This window comes from Piliocolobus tephrosceles, chromosome 11 (assembly GCF_002776525.5).
Source record: "Piliocolobus tephrosceles isolate RC106 chromosome 11, ASM277652v3, whole genome shotgun sequence".
Classification (NCBI taxonomy): Eukaryota; Metazoa; Chordata; class Mammalia; order Primates; family Cercopithecidae; genus Piliocolobus; species Piliocolobus tephrosceles.
In genome coordinates this window covers 112,142,050-112,164,771 of record NC_045444.1, presented here as the reverse complement: position 1 = coordinate 112,164,771, position 22,722 = coordinate 112,142,050, and the positions used below count along the sequence as shown (strand labels likewise).

At 34.1% G+C, this 22,722-nt stretch overlaps 1 protein-coding gene across 1 annotated transcript in view; it reads right to left on the bottom strand.

Annotated features, from left to right (window-relative positions):
* Positions 1–6,231: 6,231 nt before the first annotated feature.
* NYAP2 (neuronal tyrosine-phosphorylated phosphoinositide-3-kinase adaptor 2) overlaps positions 6,232–22,722 on the bottom strand; it is a 286,916-nt gene continuing 270,425 nt past the window's right edge. The window contains exon 8 of the mRNA XM_023217531.2: positions 6,232–11,565. Within this exon, the coding sequence (XP_023073299.2) occupies positions 11,338–11,565 (228 nt within the window). The 3' untranslated portion in view covers positions 6,232–11,337. The remainder of the gene's footprint in view (positions 11,566–22,722) is intronic.

Here is a 22,722-nt window from a genome sequence, read left to right as displayed (position 1 = left end):
TTAATATAGCATTTGGGCCTATGGGTTTCCTAGATATACAAATCATATTTCCCTGAAATGGTTGGTAAAATGGCTCTACTCTTAACTACACATTGTCTCTTGTTTGTTTTCTTTTGTTTGAAGGGATGAGGGAAGGGCAGGCAGCTGAAGTACCCCATATTTCATGAATTTTATTTTTTCTGATTTATTTTTCCTTTTGCAGTTTGTTTTAGTTTATGGAAATTATATCCCTTTAGATATCTATGAATATCTATGAGAATGAGAAGCAACTCCAAATTTTGTGAGGACTGAAGCTTATATAGATGGAAGAGGGATGCTTTTAACAAAAAAAAACTATAAAATTATGAATTCTGTGAGCCATATGAAAATACCCTTCTAAAGTAAATGTATATCCAATTCAAGTTCTTCTTAGACAAATCCCCAAAATTCCCATCGCCATTCCAGCACTCCCAAAGCAAGGAGAAGTAGGATGGAAAGTAATTTAGAGTAGGAAAAGGTATCACTCTCAACTGGCCTCAGTCAAAATAGCCTACTTTTACAAATTTTACCAAATCGTATGACCACACACAAACACATTAGTAGGGTCTCTCACCTCATCTTAGAGTAGCTGTAACATGTGCATGACCACTAAATTTAAGCTTCATTAGTTTCACAGTCAATCCACCTCTGGCAATCAATATAACTATAATTTATTAACAATCTTTTCTGTTCTTTACTTACCTATTTTATTTAATTTCCTTTTATTCGTAACGTTAGTTTTCATCAAATGTTTGGTGATTCTTGGTCTTCTGCCCACACTTACTAATAAATATGTCGATCAGTTAAGGAAGGGGTAATGAATATCCTCTTTAGTAGATCCATAAACTCTTAAACTTCACCTATGACTTTGATTTTTATAGATAAGTAAAATGTTTTCCACAGTGCCTGCATATAAACTCCACAGTGCCTACATAATCTGGCCCTTGTCTCTCTCCCTGACCTCACCTTTATGATATTTGTGACCTGTATGGTTCCCCAACACATCAAGTGCATTTTATCTCAGAAAATTTAAATTCCCCAAACATCTAAAATATTCCCTCAAGTATTTGCATAGTTGACTATTCATCATTTATATCCCATCTCACCTTCTTAGATTTAGTGAATGATGCATTGATAAAGCAGAAAGAAAAAACTATGAGAACTCATCAGAAAATAAGGTGGCCAATCAATTTTTGGCCTTACTATTTCTTGAACTAATTTTTCTTCATTTTTATGCATTGACTTGTCTTACTTTCCTTTCCAAACCACTCTGATGAAGTTCTTCAGTGGTATAATTTTTAAAATTCTATATATTTATTTGAAAAGAGTCTACACATTCAAATAAAACTTATGTAAACTTCTTTAAAAGATTCCACCCAACAATATTTGAGATGAATTATGTTTTCCAGAACTAGATAATCTTAATCTTATTTTTTAGCTTCGTAACATCCCTACCTTTGTGTCTTTCCCTGGCAAACTTCATACCGTCATGTTGAAGTTTGTACTGCAGGCTACCCTCTCCTCATCCTCCAGTTTTTCAATCTCTACCTTGCTTATTGCCTGTTGCAATATGTGATGACAGAAACTTGCCTCTCTTACATACAATCATTTGAATTTGTGATCTTTGAAGCATGATCCTGGAGTCTGGGAGGAGGCAGGGGTTTCTAGGGACTTATATGTAAGATATAGGGTTGATAGGTTTCAGTAAACAAGAGTGGGATGGTTTGGAACTTGAACAATGTAATTGGCATTTGAAAGCTATGAGAAGTTAAGAAAATTTTAGAGTAGAACAAACGTGTGGAACAAACATGTGAATTCTAGTCTCAGAAAAAGTCTAGAGGATCCTCAGGCAAGCAGACCATTTTGAGAGAATTAAACTCATGGCTGTCTAATGATCTCCAAAGTTATTTCAGGCCTCTGTATCATTTTCTTCATAGTCTTCTTATTGTGAAGGAAAAGCATATGTTTACCAATGAAACAGTAAGTCTATATGTGTAATCTCTGACAAACAGGTGTCAAACCCCAAGGGAATGAGGAGGATGGGCAAAATAATGCCTCTGCTAGCAGTGTATAATCTTCTAGTCTCAGAGCAGGCTCCTTGCAGCTGTTTGAATACTTATGAGTTTTGCCACATCTGAGCAGCACTTGAACATCATACCTTCTAGTCCTTAAGGTGAAGATTGGGTTAAGTTGATGCTACCAACTTCAACATTGATATAAATAATTATATCCATTATATAAGCTCAAAGATAAGTGGGGTTGCCGTCTTTTATTCATGACCATAGCCTGATCACTGGTCACCATGGCTGGTATTATAACAAGCATTCAAGAGATATTTATTCAGTGAATGAAATAAAGTAGTTTAATATGTTAGCTTTATATTCAAGTAAAAATTTCTTAACTATTAAAATTAAAAAGTGTGAATATTTTTATATTGAAGTGTTATGCATAACACCTTTCAAGGACCCTTGTGAGAAAATATTGTTAGAGTATTGAGGCACAAGTGCCCAGTGGGATGGGACATTTTAACTTACTACCAAAACTCACTCTCTTTTTTCCCTTTCCTTAATAAATGTGGTATCATATGGTATATTCACAAAGAAAGACAAAATTTTAGGTTAATGCATTCTTTAAAACAAAATACCTCCAGAAGGCAACAATAGTTACCCTAAGGAAAATCAACAAGCAGAATCAATTTAAAAGACAACTTACTATTTGACCCTAGCAAACTGATTTGTTCTTCATTGAAACCAGCTAGAAGATCGATAAGAAATTATTGATGACAAAGACTTTCGCAAGCATAACATCCCCTACACTGAGCTGTACTACCTATGAAGTTCATTGTGTTGTAGAGAAAAATACTGCTTTTTTAGTGATGAGTATATATACCTAAGTTAGATGGGTCACTTCCATTCAGGCTACATGGAACTGCATAGTGATTAAAATGTCTTTGAGTATCTGTATATGATGAATAGCAAACTAATAAAAATTAATTTAAATAAGAGTCTATGTTGCATTGGTTGTGTTTTCAATTCGGATAAGCCTGGTTTGAATTTCTACAATCAATTACTATTGTGCATTACCTTGGGAAAGTTTTCTAAACCTCAGCATCTTTACCCAGAGAAAGAACATATTCATAGGGTTGAGGTAAGAATTAAATAAGATGTCTTAAAAACTTAGTTCAGTGTTTTGCATAAAGTAAGAAATAAATTGTAGTGGTCATTACTATTGTTATTGTTAGTCTTACTATTATAATGAATTATAAACCCATAAGTAGTGATACTTAGGGTATCATTATATGCATTTTGTGAACTAAAATTATTCCTGATTGATTTTATCTCATGCTCCCACTGTGTTTCATTCTTGTTAAAATTCTCATACATTTCTAATATGTGTCACCTTGCTATATTTGCACATTAATTACTATTGCTTTATATGGATAAAAAGCAGGGTTTAAATAAATATATAGATACAAAACTCCCTAAATAATACTCACATGTATGACATGTGTGTATAACAATTCTGGCATATAAAGTGTCCTAGGGTCTCACCCAATATTTGTTTCATATAATGAGAGAGAAGAGCAGAAAATACAATCTCAAAAGAATATATAAATCAATTAGAATAAAAACTTTACAAGTATACCGAGTTTGGCCTGTTATGCCCAGAACAGTGCTTGGTATGCAGGTGGACTTCAGTTAGTATTTGTTGAATAAACACTTAAATGAAATAAATGAACATTTTCTAATAGTTTTATGTGCAGAGCAATTGGCCAGGCACTTTGTAGAATATAAGATTTATAGCAAATAAATGTAGCTTCTCTTTCTGGAACTCACCATGTAAGTAGAGAGGATAAATTCCCAAAGAAATAACTATTATAAGACAGATGGCATTGTAATGAAGACCCAAGCACAACACTGTGTATCAAGGTAGTGGGGGTGTTTGAGGAGTGTACATTAATTCCAACTGGGGAAAAACATGACACAATCCTAATACTGTTATCAACAATTCAGAGCACTTGACACTAATTTCTAAGCAACATTTAGAATAATTTAAATATAAGCCTGCTCTCATGAAAAATATTGGCCTCCTAAAATGAGCGATGGGCACCAATCACAAGGAGCTGATTTAACCAAAAGCTGGCACTTTTTTTTCACACCACTCTTTACCCTGAAGTACCTGCAAGTCATTTTGATGAGGAGGGTTATGAAGTGGTACATTCTTGTGTTTGATCCAGTGGATGAAATGTTATTTCTGGGGGAAATGATGCAATTGCCAATGTATGGGACAGAGTTGATTCTCTAATATAGCTTTCTCAGTACCAGCATCATATTCTAATCCCCTAGGGGGTTCTGGGACAGAAAGAAGAAAAGAGAAAAAGGTGGAGGAGAAAAAGAAGAAAAAGTTGTCTAGCCCTAACTCCAGACTAATAAAATCATAATCTCTGACAGAGGGGCCCAGGCATCAGCATTAAATAAAAATCTCCCAAGAATGTAATGTGTTGCCATGATTGAAAGCCACATTGGTCTAAGACAATGCATCTCAAACTTTGCTGGGCATAAGAATCACCTATATGGCTGGCTGAAACACGATCCATGAGCCTCAGCCCTAAAGATCTATTGGGGATAAAGGTAACGTTTTCCATTCTAACAAGTCCCAGGATAATGCTGTGCTGTTGGTCTCTGAAGTAGGCTTTGAGTGGTAGTGCTTTAGGCAGTGACTACCAAAGGCTCCCTAAGTATAGGCAGAGAAGTGAGTTGCCAAGGAGTTGCTGCTCAAAGGGTGATCTATGGACAGGCAGCATCAGCGTCTCCTGAGATCTTGCTAGAGATTCCTACTCTCAAACTTTTCTAAATCAGAACCTGTATGCCAACAAGATCCTCAGGTGGTAAGAATGTACATTTAAGTTTGAGAAGCACTGCTTTAATACTCAAATTTGATTCCATATTGGACTCATCTAGTAGATTTTTAAAAAACTACCAGCACCTGTGTTCTGCTCCAGGCAGCCTTCTGGACATTGGGAGTTTTTAAGAACCGACCAAGCGATTTTATTTTTTTTTTACACGGCAAGATTTGAGAGAACCAGTCTCACTCTACAAGGCATGAGGTGAGGTGATGTTATGCAAAATTTTCTCTAAAGTTATGTTCTTCCGATCTCTTGGTTTGTCACATTACCTGACATTCTAATAGATATTCACTCAGGCATGTTAATAAGAATCTTCTCAAATACAAATCACTGTAGGATGAACATTGTTTTATCAGTCATTCACATCATTGTGTCAGCATAATTTAATTAGAATCTGAGATCACAGAGCTGGAATAGAACGAGTTGTAATGGGCATTGGGAGAATGGAAAAGACCAATAATTTCAAATATTGGGGAGCTTTTTTTCATAGCCTGAGATGGATGGAAGGTTGGACTGTTGATGGTGGTGGGGTGGTGATAGGTTAGTTCTTGTTCAACCAAAACGTAGAGTAGCACACCGAGCATTTGAGTAGCTGGAAGGGTGGGACCAAACAATGACAATAAATTTATTTCTTTTTATGAAATGAACATGGAAATAATTGGTGAGGAATTATGAAATTATAATTAATTATGTTGAGATTGGATATAAGAGTAAGTGGTTGAAGTAGCCATTAGAAATTATTAGAAGTCTCTGCATTATTTTATGAGCATTTTTTGTAAACTGACTGAGCTCCAGAATCTTGTCATATATTTACCATGCTCAATGATATTTTAGATATTGATATCCTAGCAACACTATACATACTGACTTGCTCCTGACTTAAACCAGGTTAACTCTAAAAGTATGACGGAATAAATGAATGTGCTAAGTAGTAACCCTCCAATAAATATCTTGCCGACATACACAGGTCTAGGACTGCCAGAATTTTCTCTTTCATGCCACCAGCACACCTTCGATGCACTCTGAGTCATTTAACTGGAATTAGGTACATATGGAAGAAAGAGAAGTGTCAATGTTCCTCTTACTTAATGGGGCACCTTGAGGGAGAAGCCAAGTAGTGATTAAGCACAACTGGGGGTCACATAACAAATTAGAAAGTCTAGACCCTCAATACTCACCAGCATTAGTCTTCTACAATACATGCAATCTCATGGTCAACTGCAGAAGTTGAAAAATGTTGTATTTTTCTTTGAAAAAGTTATTGTTTTGTTTCTTGATTAAAAAATACCAGTAACGACAAAGTCAACTAATTTAAACTATTGCTTTTATTAGAATTACACGGGAGCACAAATAAATAAGCACAAAAAGTATTGTAAAATATTGTCAATGCACTAAAGAAAACAATTTATTTTCAAACAACATCTGATTACTTCAGTAGTATCAAAGTACATTTATAATTACATGTTACCTAAAAAAATCAAGTACAAAAATTAAGAGACATTAAAACATCAGTGTTTATATTATTATGTATATAGAAATGGCTAATAACACATGAGTAGAGAAATCTGTTATCTAATGCTTATTTGCACAATTTTTCAGGCACATACCTGACATTTCTAATGAATTATGAAAAATGCAATATGACATTCAAATTTTTAGATATGGTAAACATGTTATATTGGAATGGATGTTAAATGGTTTTCTTTAAAAACCCTGTCTTTTAAAAATGTAGTGCCATTATCCACTAAAAAACATATTATTTTATATCATCTTGTCATAGCTATTTGTTTCAATTGTCTGAAAGAGCAAGAAAGTAAACATACAACTGCTAAATACGTAAACACATTTTTAGTGCAAGATAACAAGACCTGTGACTTTACTGTGCTTTGCTTTTTATAATCACAGTGCACTTTACACAAGTTGCTACACTATAAATGTTAACAAGGAGTTCCAATCAAAAGAAGTGCATACTAAACATTTTCATATATATTATATACAGTATGTATACTGTACGTGGGTGTATACATGTGTAAATGTAGATGCTTTTAGGGTGGGCAAACCCAGTTATATCTGGGAACAATTGAACACTTCAAAAGAATTTTCACATATGTTTGGTTGAGATAAATCCAACAGCATTTCTTTAAAGAAAATTCCCCTTAAATTTGAAATTTCATAATATTTAAAGGGAAATGTAATCAGACATTTTTTTCCATATTACACACATTTTGCTGCAATGTAATTGACCCAAATATCAAAGAGTTTTAAATCATCCAAACCCCAAGTCATAATGGTCAAGTCCAACATGGCAAAATGTGTTATCCTTTTAATGATTTACATAGACAGCAGTACATATTATATATGCACACATCGAGGCTTACACACAAACATATTCTATAGTTAGACATTAAGTTTAGTATGTTTAGAATTTTACCTTGACTATACACGTGATCTGAAAAAAAAGAGAATTGTGTAAACACAATTGTATATCTTCTTCAAAACAATTGGCTTTATTTTGAAAATATTGATGATTGCATAATTAAGCTCCTTGAAAGGTGGGACGACATCTTTTTCAATGTTTAACACCCAGTGCTTTAGAATTTTTTAATGCCTGATACATAAGTTGCTCAATAATGGATTAATAACAAATTGTCCACATTCCACAATTAACTGTCTATTTTGCATACATGGAGGATGTAGCGATATAACGTTAAATGCTATAGGTACCATTTTTCTTTTATTTCCACTTAAGTTTGGGACACAGTGAATTATGAATTGCTATCTATTCTACTTCTATTTATTTGCAAGTGTGAATTACCTCTCATCTCTGATTACTTACTGCTTTCATCGTAGGAATCGTTTCTCAATTTCACATGTGAGTGTGGTTATTTTACAAGCTCTTTTCTACTTTAGGAAACTGACTTGTCTTAATATGGAAGTGATATTAAAATTGCACTTGTATGTGCATTGTGTTGATGTCTTATTTAATTAGTTAAAACAATAGCCCAATAGCTTTGTTTAGTTTTATTGACGTAGTCACTAAATTTGCTCAAAAGAATCAAACTAAATTCCATGTATAGGCAAGACCTGCACCAAAATGTAATAATAAAAACCTTCTTTTATTCTCTAGAAGCATTCAAAGACAATTTTGTCACTACTTTGGAAAGTAAAGTTGTATCTAGTTGTCTACAGACAATTGGCATGTGTTTGAATATATAATATTTTAAAACTACAAATTTTAATCTCCAGAAATTTTGCTTTCCTAATTATTTTACATGGGTGAATATTAACCTTCATTTACACAAATCCATCACATTTGACGCCAAGCTTGCTTCAGTAGCATAAACATGGGAGAGATGCGGGCACTGTTTATGTAAAAAATTACTCTTATAACTCAGAGGATGCTGGCATCTGCGATTGAAAAAAAAATGCAGATTTTTATATTTTCCTTTCATCAATTCTAAAGAAATGTATATCTTCTCTGCTAAGGAGTGTTTCACATGTAAAAGCATCTTGTGACATCCAATAAAATTCTGTTTCTATGAAATTTGCTGTGAGAGGACCATTTTTCGTAAGTATGAGCTAGCTCTTTCAACCTGATAACCACGCCACGAGATGATTTGTTCTTTGGCACTGCTAGAAATATGAGCTTCATCATAGCATAGTGTTCTGGCTATCTGTAGGCTATCTTCTGACCAAATGAATATATTGAAGTATCCTGGTTGACTACTGTCAGAGAGTCCGCTTATTTTTCTCTACATACTAATGACCTCCTTTTCTCCATTTAGAGAAACACTACACAAAAAGGAAATTGATTAGGGAATGCTCATTGCCACAACAGACAATTGTATAGGCACAGAATAACAGTTCTTGAGTTAAATCTCAGTGAAGCCACTTTTCCAGATCTTTCAGTCGCTTTCCACTTAAGTAGAGATTTGCGTAAATAAATGAAAATGGTTGCCTAAAGTCAAATTTTCACACAAGTTACCGCCTCAGAAAATAATGCATTTGAAAAAAGGAGTGCATGAAACTTAGCCCTAGTGTGAGTTTGATAGAACAAATAGGAATGGTTTAATCCAACACAGATCATGTCAGTACTTTTATTTCCTTCTTGACAAATGGGCAACATTAAATAAACCTTCTGCCTAAATCAGAGTGATATGGGAAAGACAGGCATCTGAAAAACACATTTGCATCTCCCCACAGAAAGATGTTCCCTAAATATAAATGTTAAGGGAGGGTTAATCATCACCATACTGAGCCTAAATATATGTACGTTTCACAGCAATGCTGAGAATTAGTATCTTGTATCTGACTGATAGGCTTGAGTATATGTGGTCATAATAACTTAAATCAGGATAACAACTGGGGTCATAAAGACATTTTATTTCCATTCTGATTTTATCTAAACACATTTTCATCACCCTTAGATTTGTGCTCCATAGATTGTTGGGTTTGAAACATAATCTATAGCTGGTGAAACATGCTGGCGGGTTTTATTTAAGCTACTTAAGATCCCTTTGTAATTTCCCGCATTTGTGATCCCGGTTTTCTACCATCTCAATTACACAAGCAGAACCTGCAACTTCAGTAAGCATTTTATGTATACAGTTTTCCCACTGAGTATTCTTTCGTGTACACACACACTCACACACACACACACGCACGCACACAGACACACCAACCGTACACTGCTCCCACTTACCTTTTTCCTTATTCTTTCAGAATTCGAATGGACATCAAAATACACATTAATTATAAAATATTAGAAAATCATGTTATAACATTGAAAAGGCTTTTGAAAGAAACTATTACTGATAAAGCATCACTAGGTTTGTAGCAATATAGATTACAAAAATTCTCTAACTCCTGTTATATTTGGTTTTATTGAGCAGCACTGAACTATTGCTGTCAATACCCTTACAAGAAAAACTGCTATAACAACAACTTCAAAAACACACCTTTTCTCTCAGAAATATAATACTAAATTGATTGTTAACAAAGAACCACATACTATCAATTTTAGGAGGCATAAATAGTAATTTAAATATACAAAATATATGCGATAGTTTCTTCTTTATTCATTCGTGGCAATATTTATATTCAACTAACAAGTTCTTCTTAAAAGATATATATGATTTTTTTTAACTTAAATTTCACCACCACATAAAATTGAAGCCACCCCATCCCTCATCCCCTGCATTTCCTGTTTCTTTCTTGAAACAAAATAAAATAAAAAATGGCCATAATTCTTTGGTCATGGTGTCATAATCAGTGAGAATGGGTGTGATGATCACATACAGAAGATTATGACCCAGAAATGTGGTGATAACCAGTTTGAAAAAATTAACAAGAAATAATATTTTATCAATGGATCTAAACTTTTAGAAAGATTGGCATTTAGTGCATTAAAATATGTAAACTGGTCTAGTTGAATGTTTATTTCTCATTTTCTTGGGGAAACAAGCACACACATGAAAAGTTACTTAAATATAGTGATTAAGGTGGCTATAATGCCACTGGTCCCACTTTCTTGAAAGCAGTCATGCTTTCGAGCTACTAATTCCTTGTTCCTTCCATTGTCACAGTGAACCCTGGTCTCCTCCCATCAGATCAATGATGCAAGGACACATGTCCCTAAAGTCATTTCTGAAGGAAATGTTTTCTGCTGGGATGTCCAATATATCCTAGTAACTTTCTCTGGAGTCTGACTAACCATTGCTTAGTTATTACTAAGTCAGACTAATGGTTGGTCTAACCATTGCCAGAGGATACTAAAGAGAAATTCTTATAAAGCCAATGTAGCAAAATATTGTTGTCAATGTAACTTGGACGTCCAAATTAAGCATCACGTTTGCATTCATTTCCTGTCAAACCCTTGAAACTTAAAAAGCACAGATGCTCTTAACAAATATGGTATTCAACTTCTATGTTACTAGCACCAGATCATATATAATGTGATTGAACATGATTTATAGTTGTGAGCTCTTGTACAGAAACCAGATGTGGGCAAGGGAAAAAAAACATTTTAAATGCAAAAATTAATAATAAAAGGCATCAAGGGATTACATATAAAAGAGATAACAAACCAGTTAATACCGAAATGATATCATATAGTAAACTCTTGATATTTCTGTAATTTATATACGTATAATGTGTATTATTTCAGGTGTCACCCATAAACTAGTAAAATATTTACATTTTAATATCTTCTGGATTCAAAATAATCCGGGATAAATAAGTGCGCCTTCATTGCAAGGGCATATGCTTTTATCTTGAACTTGCCATGAATAGGCACAGCTTCCCATGGCATTCCACTCCCACAGAAAAGATATGTAACAGTTCATTGTCATAGGACCGAGTCGACCTCCCTCTTCATATTAAGAAATATGGAGCTCACACCATCCTGCGCACACTCATATGGCAGTATCCCAGAATACCGTTTGCTGTTTAGAATAGGGTGGAGGGCTGTACTTCTTGGCACCTGCATTCTTCTTCCAGCTGGGCAAGATAGGCATGCTATCCTGTTTGCAAAGGCCCTTTTCCGTTTTCTGTCTAGCCTTTATTTCCTTGCACAAGCAACGCTTTTTCTCAATCATCTCAAGCATTGTATGGTCTCCATGAAACCACTGCATGCATGCCACCTAGCAAAAAAGAAAGAGTGAATACAGAAGAAAAAAATGGAATGAAAGCATATTTCTTTTGCACTGTGCTAGTAGTTTCTTAGAACAATGTCAGGTGTTTCTATATCTCTTCTAAAATTCTTTTTTGTTTTGTTTTGTTTTAGACAAGGTCTCACTCTGTCACCCAGCCTAGAGTACGATGATGCAATCACAGCTCACAGCAGCCTCGACCTCCTGGGCTCAAGTGGTCCTCCCACCTCTGTCACCCCAGTAGCTGGGACTACAGACACATACCACCATGCCCAGCTATTTTTTTTTAAATTTTTGATAGAGATGAGGTCTCTCTATATCACCCAGTGTGGTCTCAAACTCATGGGCTCAAGCAATCCTCCTGCGTCAGCCTCCCAAAGTGCTGGGATTACAGATGTGAGCTACTATGCCCAGTCTAAAAACTCTTAAGATAAATTAAGAGATAACCCTTACAAAACAAAACTGAAAGAATGGAAACCATATACAAACTTTGTACTTAAATTAGTAAACATCGTGATATTTAACAACAATTTGGGCATGAATATTTTTCAATATGTTCTAAAAGTTCATGATATGAAAGTTAAATCTTTTATACTTTTAAGCAATTTTCCAAATATATACCTGTAACTTTGTGTTGGCTCCATTGTCTTATTGGTTCCCATATTTTTAAATTCAATAATTGGAATTACTTTTCAGTGAGGTCTAATATGAATGTGATATGTTTTAAAGATTTTAATGAACATTGTTTTATTCTTGAAATAATTTTTAAACACTTAGGTTTATTTATAAAGAGAATGTAGTAGAATATTTTTAATAATTCATCTCATCAAAATGATTTTAAGTGCACATGATACGCTTAGAATATAAACGCTTAAATATTTCTTCTGCAAAGAAGTTTTTGCCATAGTTTTTGATGCTTCAGCAAATCTCTACATTAGAATCATTGGTCCCTATAGTCACAATGACAAGGATCCTAATCAACTTCAAAAACTTGGAAAAATAGATTCATGAGGTCAAGTTGGTTACCAGGAGAAAGTTCAGTGTGGACTATATATTGATACATACACACACATATGTATATATTACTGGACAAGTAACCACTGCTTCCAGGTATATGTGGCACCATGTCTACCAGTAACTGTTCTTTGAAACAAAGCTAGCGTGTTGAGTCTGTCACACAAGGGCGGCAATAAAATTGGGCCCATGAGCTCAGCTAGGTTGTGGAAGCTTCCACATAATTGTTAAAGCAAATCTACTCTGTGACTTGAAGCATTAAAATAGTGCACTTGAAGTCATTGAACTTGCTGTTACAATTTTAGGGTGATAATTACAGCAAATACTTACATAATGCTTACTCTATATCAGATTTCATGCTAAGTACTTTGCATAGTTTAATTCATCTATTCCTTACCAAAATGCCCTGAAGTTTTACTATTTAATAACCCATAGTGATGAATAAAATGAGACTTAAAGTGATTTGGTAACTCTCCCAAAGTCACAGAGCCAACAAATGGCAGAGTCAAGATTTGAACCCAAGAGTTTATACCCAATACTCATACTTTTAACAGCTACACTATGCTGCCTCTCAATGTATCTATACATAGAACTGAAAGAATTGGGATCATGGATTAGTACAACACTCTATGCATAGATGAGGACATATCTAGTCTAAAACCAGGCAGGTAGATTTTGGTGTGAACAAAACTAAATCAAATTCTCACAATTCCTAATCATTTAAGGAGAGGGCAGGTCCTAGACCTAGAAAACATGGATTTAAATCCTCATGTGTCAAATTTCCATTGGTCACTGGGCTTCCTGACTTCTTTATCTGAATGAGTGAATTGATAAATTTGGTGTGAGGTTTAAATAGGATAATGCAGGTCAATTCATTTTAAAAACAGTAAAGCATTGCCTAAGTCTCAGTATTCTAACACTGATGAATACCTAGCAGTTTTCCATACCTACACTCTGCCAGGCATGTGCAAAGAGCTCTATTTTATGTTAAATCCTCCAAGCCATACTGAAAGAATTTATCTACGTGCTACAATTACAAAACTAAGTCTCAGAAAGTTTAAGAAACTAGGTCATGGTCATAGCTAATAAATGATACAGACCTATATCAAACTCAGGTCTGTCTGACTCCAAAGTTGACATTCTTTCTGTTATATTATGCTCCATCACCTGAATTTTACTTATAAATTATAATTATAGTTATTGTTATTTGTATTACTGTTTCCAGATGCCACTCAAAAATACAACTATATTTGTGACTTTATCAGTGAATAAAAACTGCTTATTAAATAATTAAATCAAAGTTACTAGCTTGGACTTGGAGCCCAGAAGATGATACTTTTAGATAAATATCTAGCTTGTGCCTAATTTGATAGAAAGTTCCTTGAAAAGATGGGCTGTATTTTATGCCTTTTAGTGTCCTCTAGTTCCTAGCTCAGGACCATAGACAAGAGCATTCACTTTTTAAACAAAATTTTAGGTGTTTGTTGAGTTAATCTAATGAATAAGTTTGTGTTCCAACAGGATATTGTCAAAGTGGCTCAGAAATTTTTCAAAAGACTTACAATATTTCATAACATGATAATCTGTGCAATAAAAATGCAGTAACTCTATTTTGGTGAAAATACAAGAAAAATTTATTGAGTGACTACAAACTGTCATAATGAAATTTATAACACAGAATTCCCAGAGGACAGGCTTCAAATCTCACTCGTCTCGGTGGTCCCAACATGTAGAACAGAGTCCTAGGCTTTCAATAAAAGTTTTATCAGTTAAATAGAAGCCACCATCATAGAACAGTTTTTGTTGTCTCTCAAAAAAATAAAATAAAATCCAGATAATCTTCTTAGTAAAATATTCTGAGTTCTATACATTTCAACATCATTGCAAAACCTCCAAACTTCTTTAAGGCCCAATATTTCTTACAGCATTACTTCTATTTTTTTTATTAAATTTATCTATTTATTTACTTCTCTACACAAACATTAAGTCATGTGTTACTTAATTCCCTTTAATATTTTTATGGCATAAATTGGTACGTGCAACTGAAAAATAATTTTTCTGGATTCCTTTGACAACAGGGTCACCGATATATTTCATAGTTGCATAACATTTCATATATGTATATACAGTGTACTGTATTATCCATAAAATAAGTATTTTGTGTAATACAGAAATGCATGCTACAGAGGTGTGTAAATTTATTGAGAATACATTTCTTAAACTCTAAAGAATGGAGGAATAAGAATAAAAATTATAAAGCTTGGAATTTTATTCTTTAGATTTTTCTTTTACATTAAATAGTTGGATAGATGGATAGAATGGTCTGAAATACTAGAAAAAGAAAATACTTTTTTTTTTCAGACTTACTCCATAATATTTAATTCATCTTTTGGAGACATGTGCAGTGAGTGAGAAAGTGTTGCCCAATATATAAAATTCCATGAAGAAAGCATTACCCAATACATGAAAGATGGCTAGGTATAAGACGATAATTCAAACTCAGGTTGCTGGAAGATTGTCAATTCAAAATATAAACATATATTTAAAAAGATCTTAACAAATATATAGATTCTAGAAAATATCTCCTTATTTAATATCTGCCATCAATCTGTTTCCACTTAAACTCCCCCAAAAATATTTCTGTTAAGATGTGATAAATAAACATAGAATATAATTATATTGTAGGAAGATATATCTGCTTCCCACATTTATTTTTAAATAGCACATGTTTTGGTGCATAGTCTTTTTAATTCTCAAAGTCAAACTTCAATGTTACTACTGTAGCCATCTGCATCATTGAATCACCCCGAAAATATATCTAAATATCATTTTTTGCTGATAATAAGATGTCATGCTTTCATTCATTGTTTTGGATATAATAAATAGCATGTTTAGCAAGTATATGAAGTATGTTAAGAACACTACTCATAAATAATTGCATCGCTTTTCTATTTTCTATCACAAAATTCTTCATATTCTTAAAATAAAAAAAAAAAAAGAAAGAAAGACGTGTAAAATCCCATTCTACCTCTCACTGGAACTGAAAGAACTCTGGGAATTAACTATTACAACAAATTTGAAACCAAGCCCAGTAAATAAATTCTTCTAATTTAGTTATTTAATTCAATGGCCTTATTTCTTATCTTTAATCCAAAGTCATTTATTATACTGTTTATCCCATGAAGAAAAGAAAAAATGTATACATTAGTAGGTAAGTACACATCAAAAGATAACAGTAGGACAATTGTTCAATTAGTATGAACACACATCTCTAGGACAAGATTTTTATACCAGCATGATTCAGCAGAAGCAATATCCTTGGATAATAAGTTCATGGAAATAAAATCAAGTGAAGTTTCCTGTCTAGGAGGTAAAATTTCAATCTCTACCCCTTTTATGTAGGCTACACACAGTGACGTCTTCCTAAAAAGTACAGTATGGAAAGCGAGGAGGGAAGTAACTATACATTGGAGGAACCCAGTGTTATGGTCTGAACGTTTGTGCCCCCTTAAAATTCTTACGTTGGGATCCTAACCTCCAAGGTGATGGTACTAAAAGGTGGGACCTCTTCAAGGTGATTGGGAGGTGCACGGGACTAGTACTCTTATTCAATAAACCCAAGAGAGCTCTTCCACCCCTTCAGCCATGGTGCCGAAACAGCAAGAAGTCAACAGTCTGCAACCAGGAAGAGTGTCTTCACCAGATCATAACCATGCTGTCACCCCGCTCTTGAACTTCTCAGTTTCCAGAACTGTGAAAAATAACTAACTGTTGTAGTTTATAGTGTTCTTTTCTAGCACCCCAAACATACAACACACCTGGCAAACATCACCCCCAACAGGTGATCAACAGTAGTAAATTATACTGGCAGTATGTATCCTTGGTATAATGTGATGAGACCAGAGGCACTTTTACCCCTGCCATCTTCCTCCTCAAAACCCGTAACTCCACTCTAATCATGAGAAAATACCAGAGAAACCCGAACTGAGAGACAGTCTACAAAATACCATACCAGTACTCCTCAAAGCTGCCAAGGTCATCCAAAATAAGGAAAGTCTGAGAAACTGTCACAGCCTAGAGAAGGGTAAGGAGACCCAATGACCAAGTGTAATTAATTTACATGCTATCCTGGAAGGGACTCTGGATCAGGAAAAGAACATTAGATTAAAAACTAAGGGAATTGGAATACAGTATGGATTTAAGCTGATAATGATGCTATCAATATTGGTTCATTAGTCATGACACATGAACCATGATAATGTAAGATATTAACAATGGGGGGAAAATGGGTGTGGAATATGTGGGAACACACTGTGCACTCTTTGGAACTCTTCTGTAAATTAAAAACACTATTTTAAAATTAAAAATATATATGTACACACACGTGTTTGTGTACACGTTTGTGGGTGTGTGTATGCTTAAAGATCAAGTGAAGAGACTATATTCTTTTCAAATCTTGATTTTAACTGTATCTTTCATTTTTTAAAAGGAAGCAACATGGTATCATGGAAAGAGCTAAATGACTTGATTGGGATCCTGATCATTGTGCGACATTGAAAAGACACGAATATCTCTGAATTTCCCAAATACTGTATATTGAATGAATATTGGTACATAATTCATACATACATAGTATATAAATTTATATATGCTTCACATATACATCTTATGGATATTGTACTGTATGTGTGTGTGTATATATATGTAAAACATATTGTTACACACTTCACACTTTACGTGGTTGTAGAAGGCAGAGAGCTAAAGCATATAAATGGAGAAAGCCCCATATATTATAACCATCTCATCTAATGATCCTTCAATGCATGAGGAGTAACATAAATGAGAAAGAACCTTTAGTTCACTTCAATAATTACTTTCTCTAGGAAATAAAATTAATTACTTCCTGAGATTAAGAGTATATTTTCTCCAAAGAACAAAGTAATATCAATGCAGTGCAATAATAAATCTCCATACTATGTATTTAAAATATTCAATTTTCCAAAGTAGATAAATCATCAAGAGAAAAAAAAAATACTCTGAAATAAGCACTTGCAGCATTTCAATATTGAAAATGATACCAAAATAAAACCAATACAAGCATGCCTATCTCCACTGATTTTGACTTTTATGCCTCGTTAGTTAGCATGGGAAAAACAATAATCTATCAAAGGCCTAGGAGACACAGCACAATGCCAAGCAAGCGCCTTGTTAACCTTGGAATTAATTTCAGCTGGGAGTCTTGAGCCTTGTTGTGAGAGTAAAATTTAATTTCTTTAACAATAGGCACAGCAATCAGTACTACTTTTCAGATGATCTGGGGCAACATTGTCAGTCCTGTGTTGCTGTTTCTGAGCCAACCTCTCCAACTTGCATTGCCTGTTTTGTGAGAAATTGTCATTTCCTGCATAAGGAGTGTAAGTTTAACCTGGCTGAAAAGGAAGCTGAAGTTCTCAAAGTTCTCTGGATTTTCTCTTTAAGGGAAGTTTCTCCGGGAGAGCATGGATAGCATTGGTGAGGGAACAAGGAAGAGAAGGCATGAAATCCAGTGTGTGTGACTCAAGAAGGGAAGCCAACATCTTCAGAAATTATGAGAGGTCGCGACTCGCCTGCAACTGTGCTCGCCCTGTCTTTAGGAGCCATGAAGTCGGCCAGGGTTGTTATTGCTTTCACTGAAAATGTTCTTCCTTTCCCATGTAGTGGGCAAAGAGGTTGATTTTTGAATTATAAAAACACACAGGAAAAAATAAGCATGTAAACACCATGGCTTTTTTACATGTATCTTCAAGATAATGGATAGGGGTCGGCAATCTACAACCCACTGGCCAAATACAGCCCACTGCCAGTTTTTGTACTGTCCGTGAGCAATAATTTGTTTTTATATTTTTAAATAGTTAAAAAACTAAAATGAAGTATATTTCATGACACATGGAAATTACATGTAATTCAAATGGTGTTATATATAAATCAAGATTTGGGGCACACAGATTGACCTATTTGTTGACGTACAAAGTAGAATTGAGTAGCTGGGATAGAGACCACAGGCTCATAGAGCTGAAAATATTTACAACCTGCCCCTTTACAGGAGGAAAAAAAAAGCACTCACTCCTGAACTATTATGTAAGATGAAAAATAATAAAATTATAACTAACCATTTTGCTATGATGCATAAACTATCTGAAAAGGTCAAATAAATACTATGCTAGACCTGTAAAAAGTGGGAAAATAATTTTAATTAAACATCTAAAAACTTGTTAAATTTCTGCTTACCTGAACCTTGGTAAATGGTTTTTGGAACAAACTACTGTTACCCTAACATCACACTCTTTCCTAAATGTGTTTTCAACTAAGTAAATGATCATTTGATCCTTAAAATAAGTCTCTATTAGAATTGTCTGATAGAAGGCAGAAAAAGATAATGTTAGTATTGGTGCTATATAAACAACTATAAAACAAAATCAAGAGTATTGATTCACACGGGCTTACGATATTTTTCATATTGAGTTGGGCTCATTAGATAAACCAGAAATGATGAAACCTAGACTTGAAATCAGTTACAGAAATTAATTTAGAAAAGTTCTCTATTCTATATATGTCAGTTACATATTTTATAATTCCATCATTAGAAGGAAAAGCAGTATGTTAGAATTAAAGAGATAAACTGATAAAATTGTATAGATAAGAGATTTAATACTAAGTCAACTCTTTTTAATAACCCTGCAGAGGTTGTTTAGTTGCCTGTGATGTGTTACTATGGTGACTTAACCTGAAAAATATAAGTTTAATTTGAGAACTTTCCCCCTAGTTTTAGTGAATTTATTTCAACTATATTTTGGAAGGTATGGGTCAACTTGATATAATTTAGACAACAACATAGCCCTCAATAAACCTTTTGAAATTGATGTAACACAGAGCTGAAAGGATTATGATTTTCTGTACTTGTCAGCATATTCAGTAATACAATTGCTTCCTTAGTTAACAAATCACAAGTCTTTCAAATGACCATCACACAGAAAAAAAGCATTTTTTAAAGAGCATATTTGACCCATGTATCTGTTATAAAATAATTGATATTTTGGAAACATATAGAGGCAACACGACTTCTCAGAATATTTTACACGAAATGTTTAAAAAGAACAGTAAAATAATTCGTATGGATTTACAATTAATTATAGATACCATTCATGCCACTTTAAAAAGTATAAATTCAAGGCTAGGAACATGATTCTGCACTAAATAATTTTCCCCCTTTTTATGAAGGCCAAATGAAGCTATTTGAACAGATAATCTAAGTGGGTAATACCAAAATAGTAGGGACTTTTCAATTCCATTGGCCAGAATTTGATGTTAGGCTGTCAATCTCACTTGGATGATGGTGTATAAGTTACTCATCTGGCTTTCTTGAATAACATGACAACTAGGGATTACATATAAAATGTACCTAACTTTCAGACTTTAATATTATTTGAAGTAATATGCACCTTTGTCATAGCTTTAGGTTTTTCCATAGTCTTTCTCCTGTATTTTTTTCCATCTTTAACTCTAATCTACTGATCAGGTATTCCTTTAATTGTCCCCTTATAATTCTCCCTCATTTATCAGCACTGATGACTCAGAACATATGTTTTATGAAAAAATTATTAGGCAAGTCTACACCTGAAGCATGTACTGGAATTGCAGTGTTTATTTCCCATGTCTAAATTTAGTTTCGAGATATAGATATATTGATAAAATGAGAACCATGTCTTGATTTCAGAGTTGCTTTTGAATGCAAAATCATGGGTACACATTAACTCCTGCTCTTCTTCTAGATCTAAAAATCACCCTTGATGTACAGTCTCTGATCAACTGCCAGGCACATAATAACAAACATCACATGTTGATATTTGAAGTTATATATATTTATTTTTATGTATCTGGGCTTGCTTACCTTACCAATTACATAAAAGTCACTCATCAAGAAGATTTAAAAGTTATAAATGAGTAAGACTTACAATTACGTGATTATAAAGAAAAACAGTTTCAAATTAACATCTATTGCTCGTTTTCTCTTCTTCTAAAATGAGGAAAACATCTAATGCTTCCATTTTACAGTGATATCCTTTAAGGAAGACCCATTTCACAAATTACTTTCAGGGATGAAAGTTGTTTTCAACTACCATGCTGAACAGTGACAATTATAACTTATGTCAAGCTCCTAATACAATGCACATCCCTTTTTAAATATGTATGTGTGTGTTTGATGTTCTATTTTCAAGCTGGGCACAGTGGCTCACACCTGTAATCCCAGTATTTTGGGAGGCCAAGGTGAGCGCATCACTTGAGGTCAGGAGTTCGAGACCAGCCTGGCCAACATGGCAAAACCCCATCTCTACTAAAAATACAAAAATTAGCCAGGCTTGGTGGTGCATGCCTGTAATCCCAGCTACTAGGGAGGCTGAGGCAGGAGAATCACTTGAGCCCTAGAGGCAGAGGTTGCAATGAGCCAAGATCGCACCACTGCACTCCACTCTGGGTGACAGAGCGAGGCTCCATCTCAAAAAAAAAAAAAAAAAAGTTGATTTTCTATTTTCTGAAGAGACAGTATAAGATGAATAAAATGGATAAGATGACCTGGCTTTTATCACTTAATTGTATGTGAGATCAGAACAAGTTACCTAACCTTTCATTTTTTTACCTGTAAAATGAAAATAATAAAACCTCAGGTTTCTTGAGAAGAAGATTTTAATCCTAATTTGGCATCTACTGAAAGTGGACACTCCTAAAAATATAAGCTTGTCTACCCCAGTAGGCAATGAACTCTTTGAAGACAGGGACTCCATTATTAATCTTTGTATTCTTAGCTTTTAACAGAGTAAAATTTTGCAATAAATGTTCATAAAATAAATGAATGCATAAACAAATGGATCACACTGAGTGTAACATTTTCTGAGTATTTTCAGGAAAGGTGCTTTTGAAATCCTTGATTTCACGAATGAGTCCATTCCACTTTGGCTCAACTGAATCCAACAATACCTCAAATTGTACAAAGTTAACAAAAATATTGTCTGGGCTTTGTAAACCCCAGGAGGCATCTAACCTGAAACTCAGTCCTCAATGCCATGTGAGTCACACCTGGGTGTTCTATGGCTGAGAATATCTCTTTTTCAAACTCTGGACATCAATCCTCGGCCCTTTGGCTGAAGTTGAGACACAAATCAATGCTCCCTAAGCCTTAGCATGCATTCAACCAAGGAAGTATGCAACTCCTTTGGGAGTTTATTAAAATGCAAATTCTTAGGCACCAATGTCAGAGAATGTGACTCTAATTCTAGATAAGGTGGGTCTTAAGCAGCTATAGTTTTATTAGGCTTCCTAGTGATTCTGATGGATGATAGGCAGAGCATCACATTTTGAGAGATACCCAAATTCTAGTTAAAAATGATAAGAGGTTGTACTCACTCAAAAGGGCACAGAAATATTTTTTTCAAGCTCTGACCCTTCCCATTCTCTGTCCATACATACTTAGGGCACAATACGCAAGTAAAGAATCAGTTGAGATTTTGAGAGAAGAAGTCAGAGAGATTTTTGTCTTAGCAAATTATTTCAAGAACAGTCTATCCATTCTGCTTATATTTATAAATGTATGCATGTATCTGTATGCATATTTACACATATGTGCATATATTGTACGTTTATAATTAAATCATTGAATCATTTTACAGGTCTCTTAGTTAAAATGTTACTTAAGAAATAAAATTGCAAAAGTGTCCTAAAGAATATATATGTCAATAATATCATCCAAGAAAAAGTGGTGGCCTAAAGTTAATAAGGTGCCATATATTAAGATTTTTGATTGATCTAAAGGAATTATCCCAAAACATTCTTCAGTGACATCATAAAAGTTCTAAGATAAATTGGCAAGTTATATGAACCTTTTATCACATGACTTTGGAGGGAAGGATTGTCACAATCTATAAAATAAACATAGCGATATCAACAATGTAATAATACCAACAACCATGATTTATTGCACATAACCATGTTCCAGGCACTCTATGAACCCTGAACGTATCTCAATTCCCTTAAAGCTTAATAACTCTTAAGCATGCCCTACCTATTGCTATATTTCAGATTATAAAATGAAGCTTGAAGAGA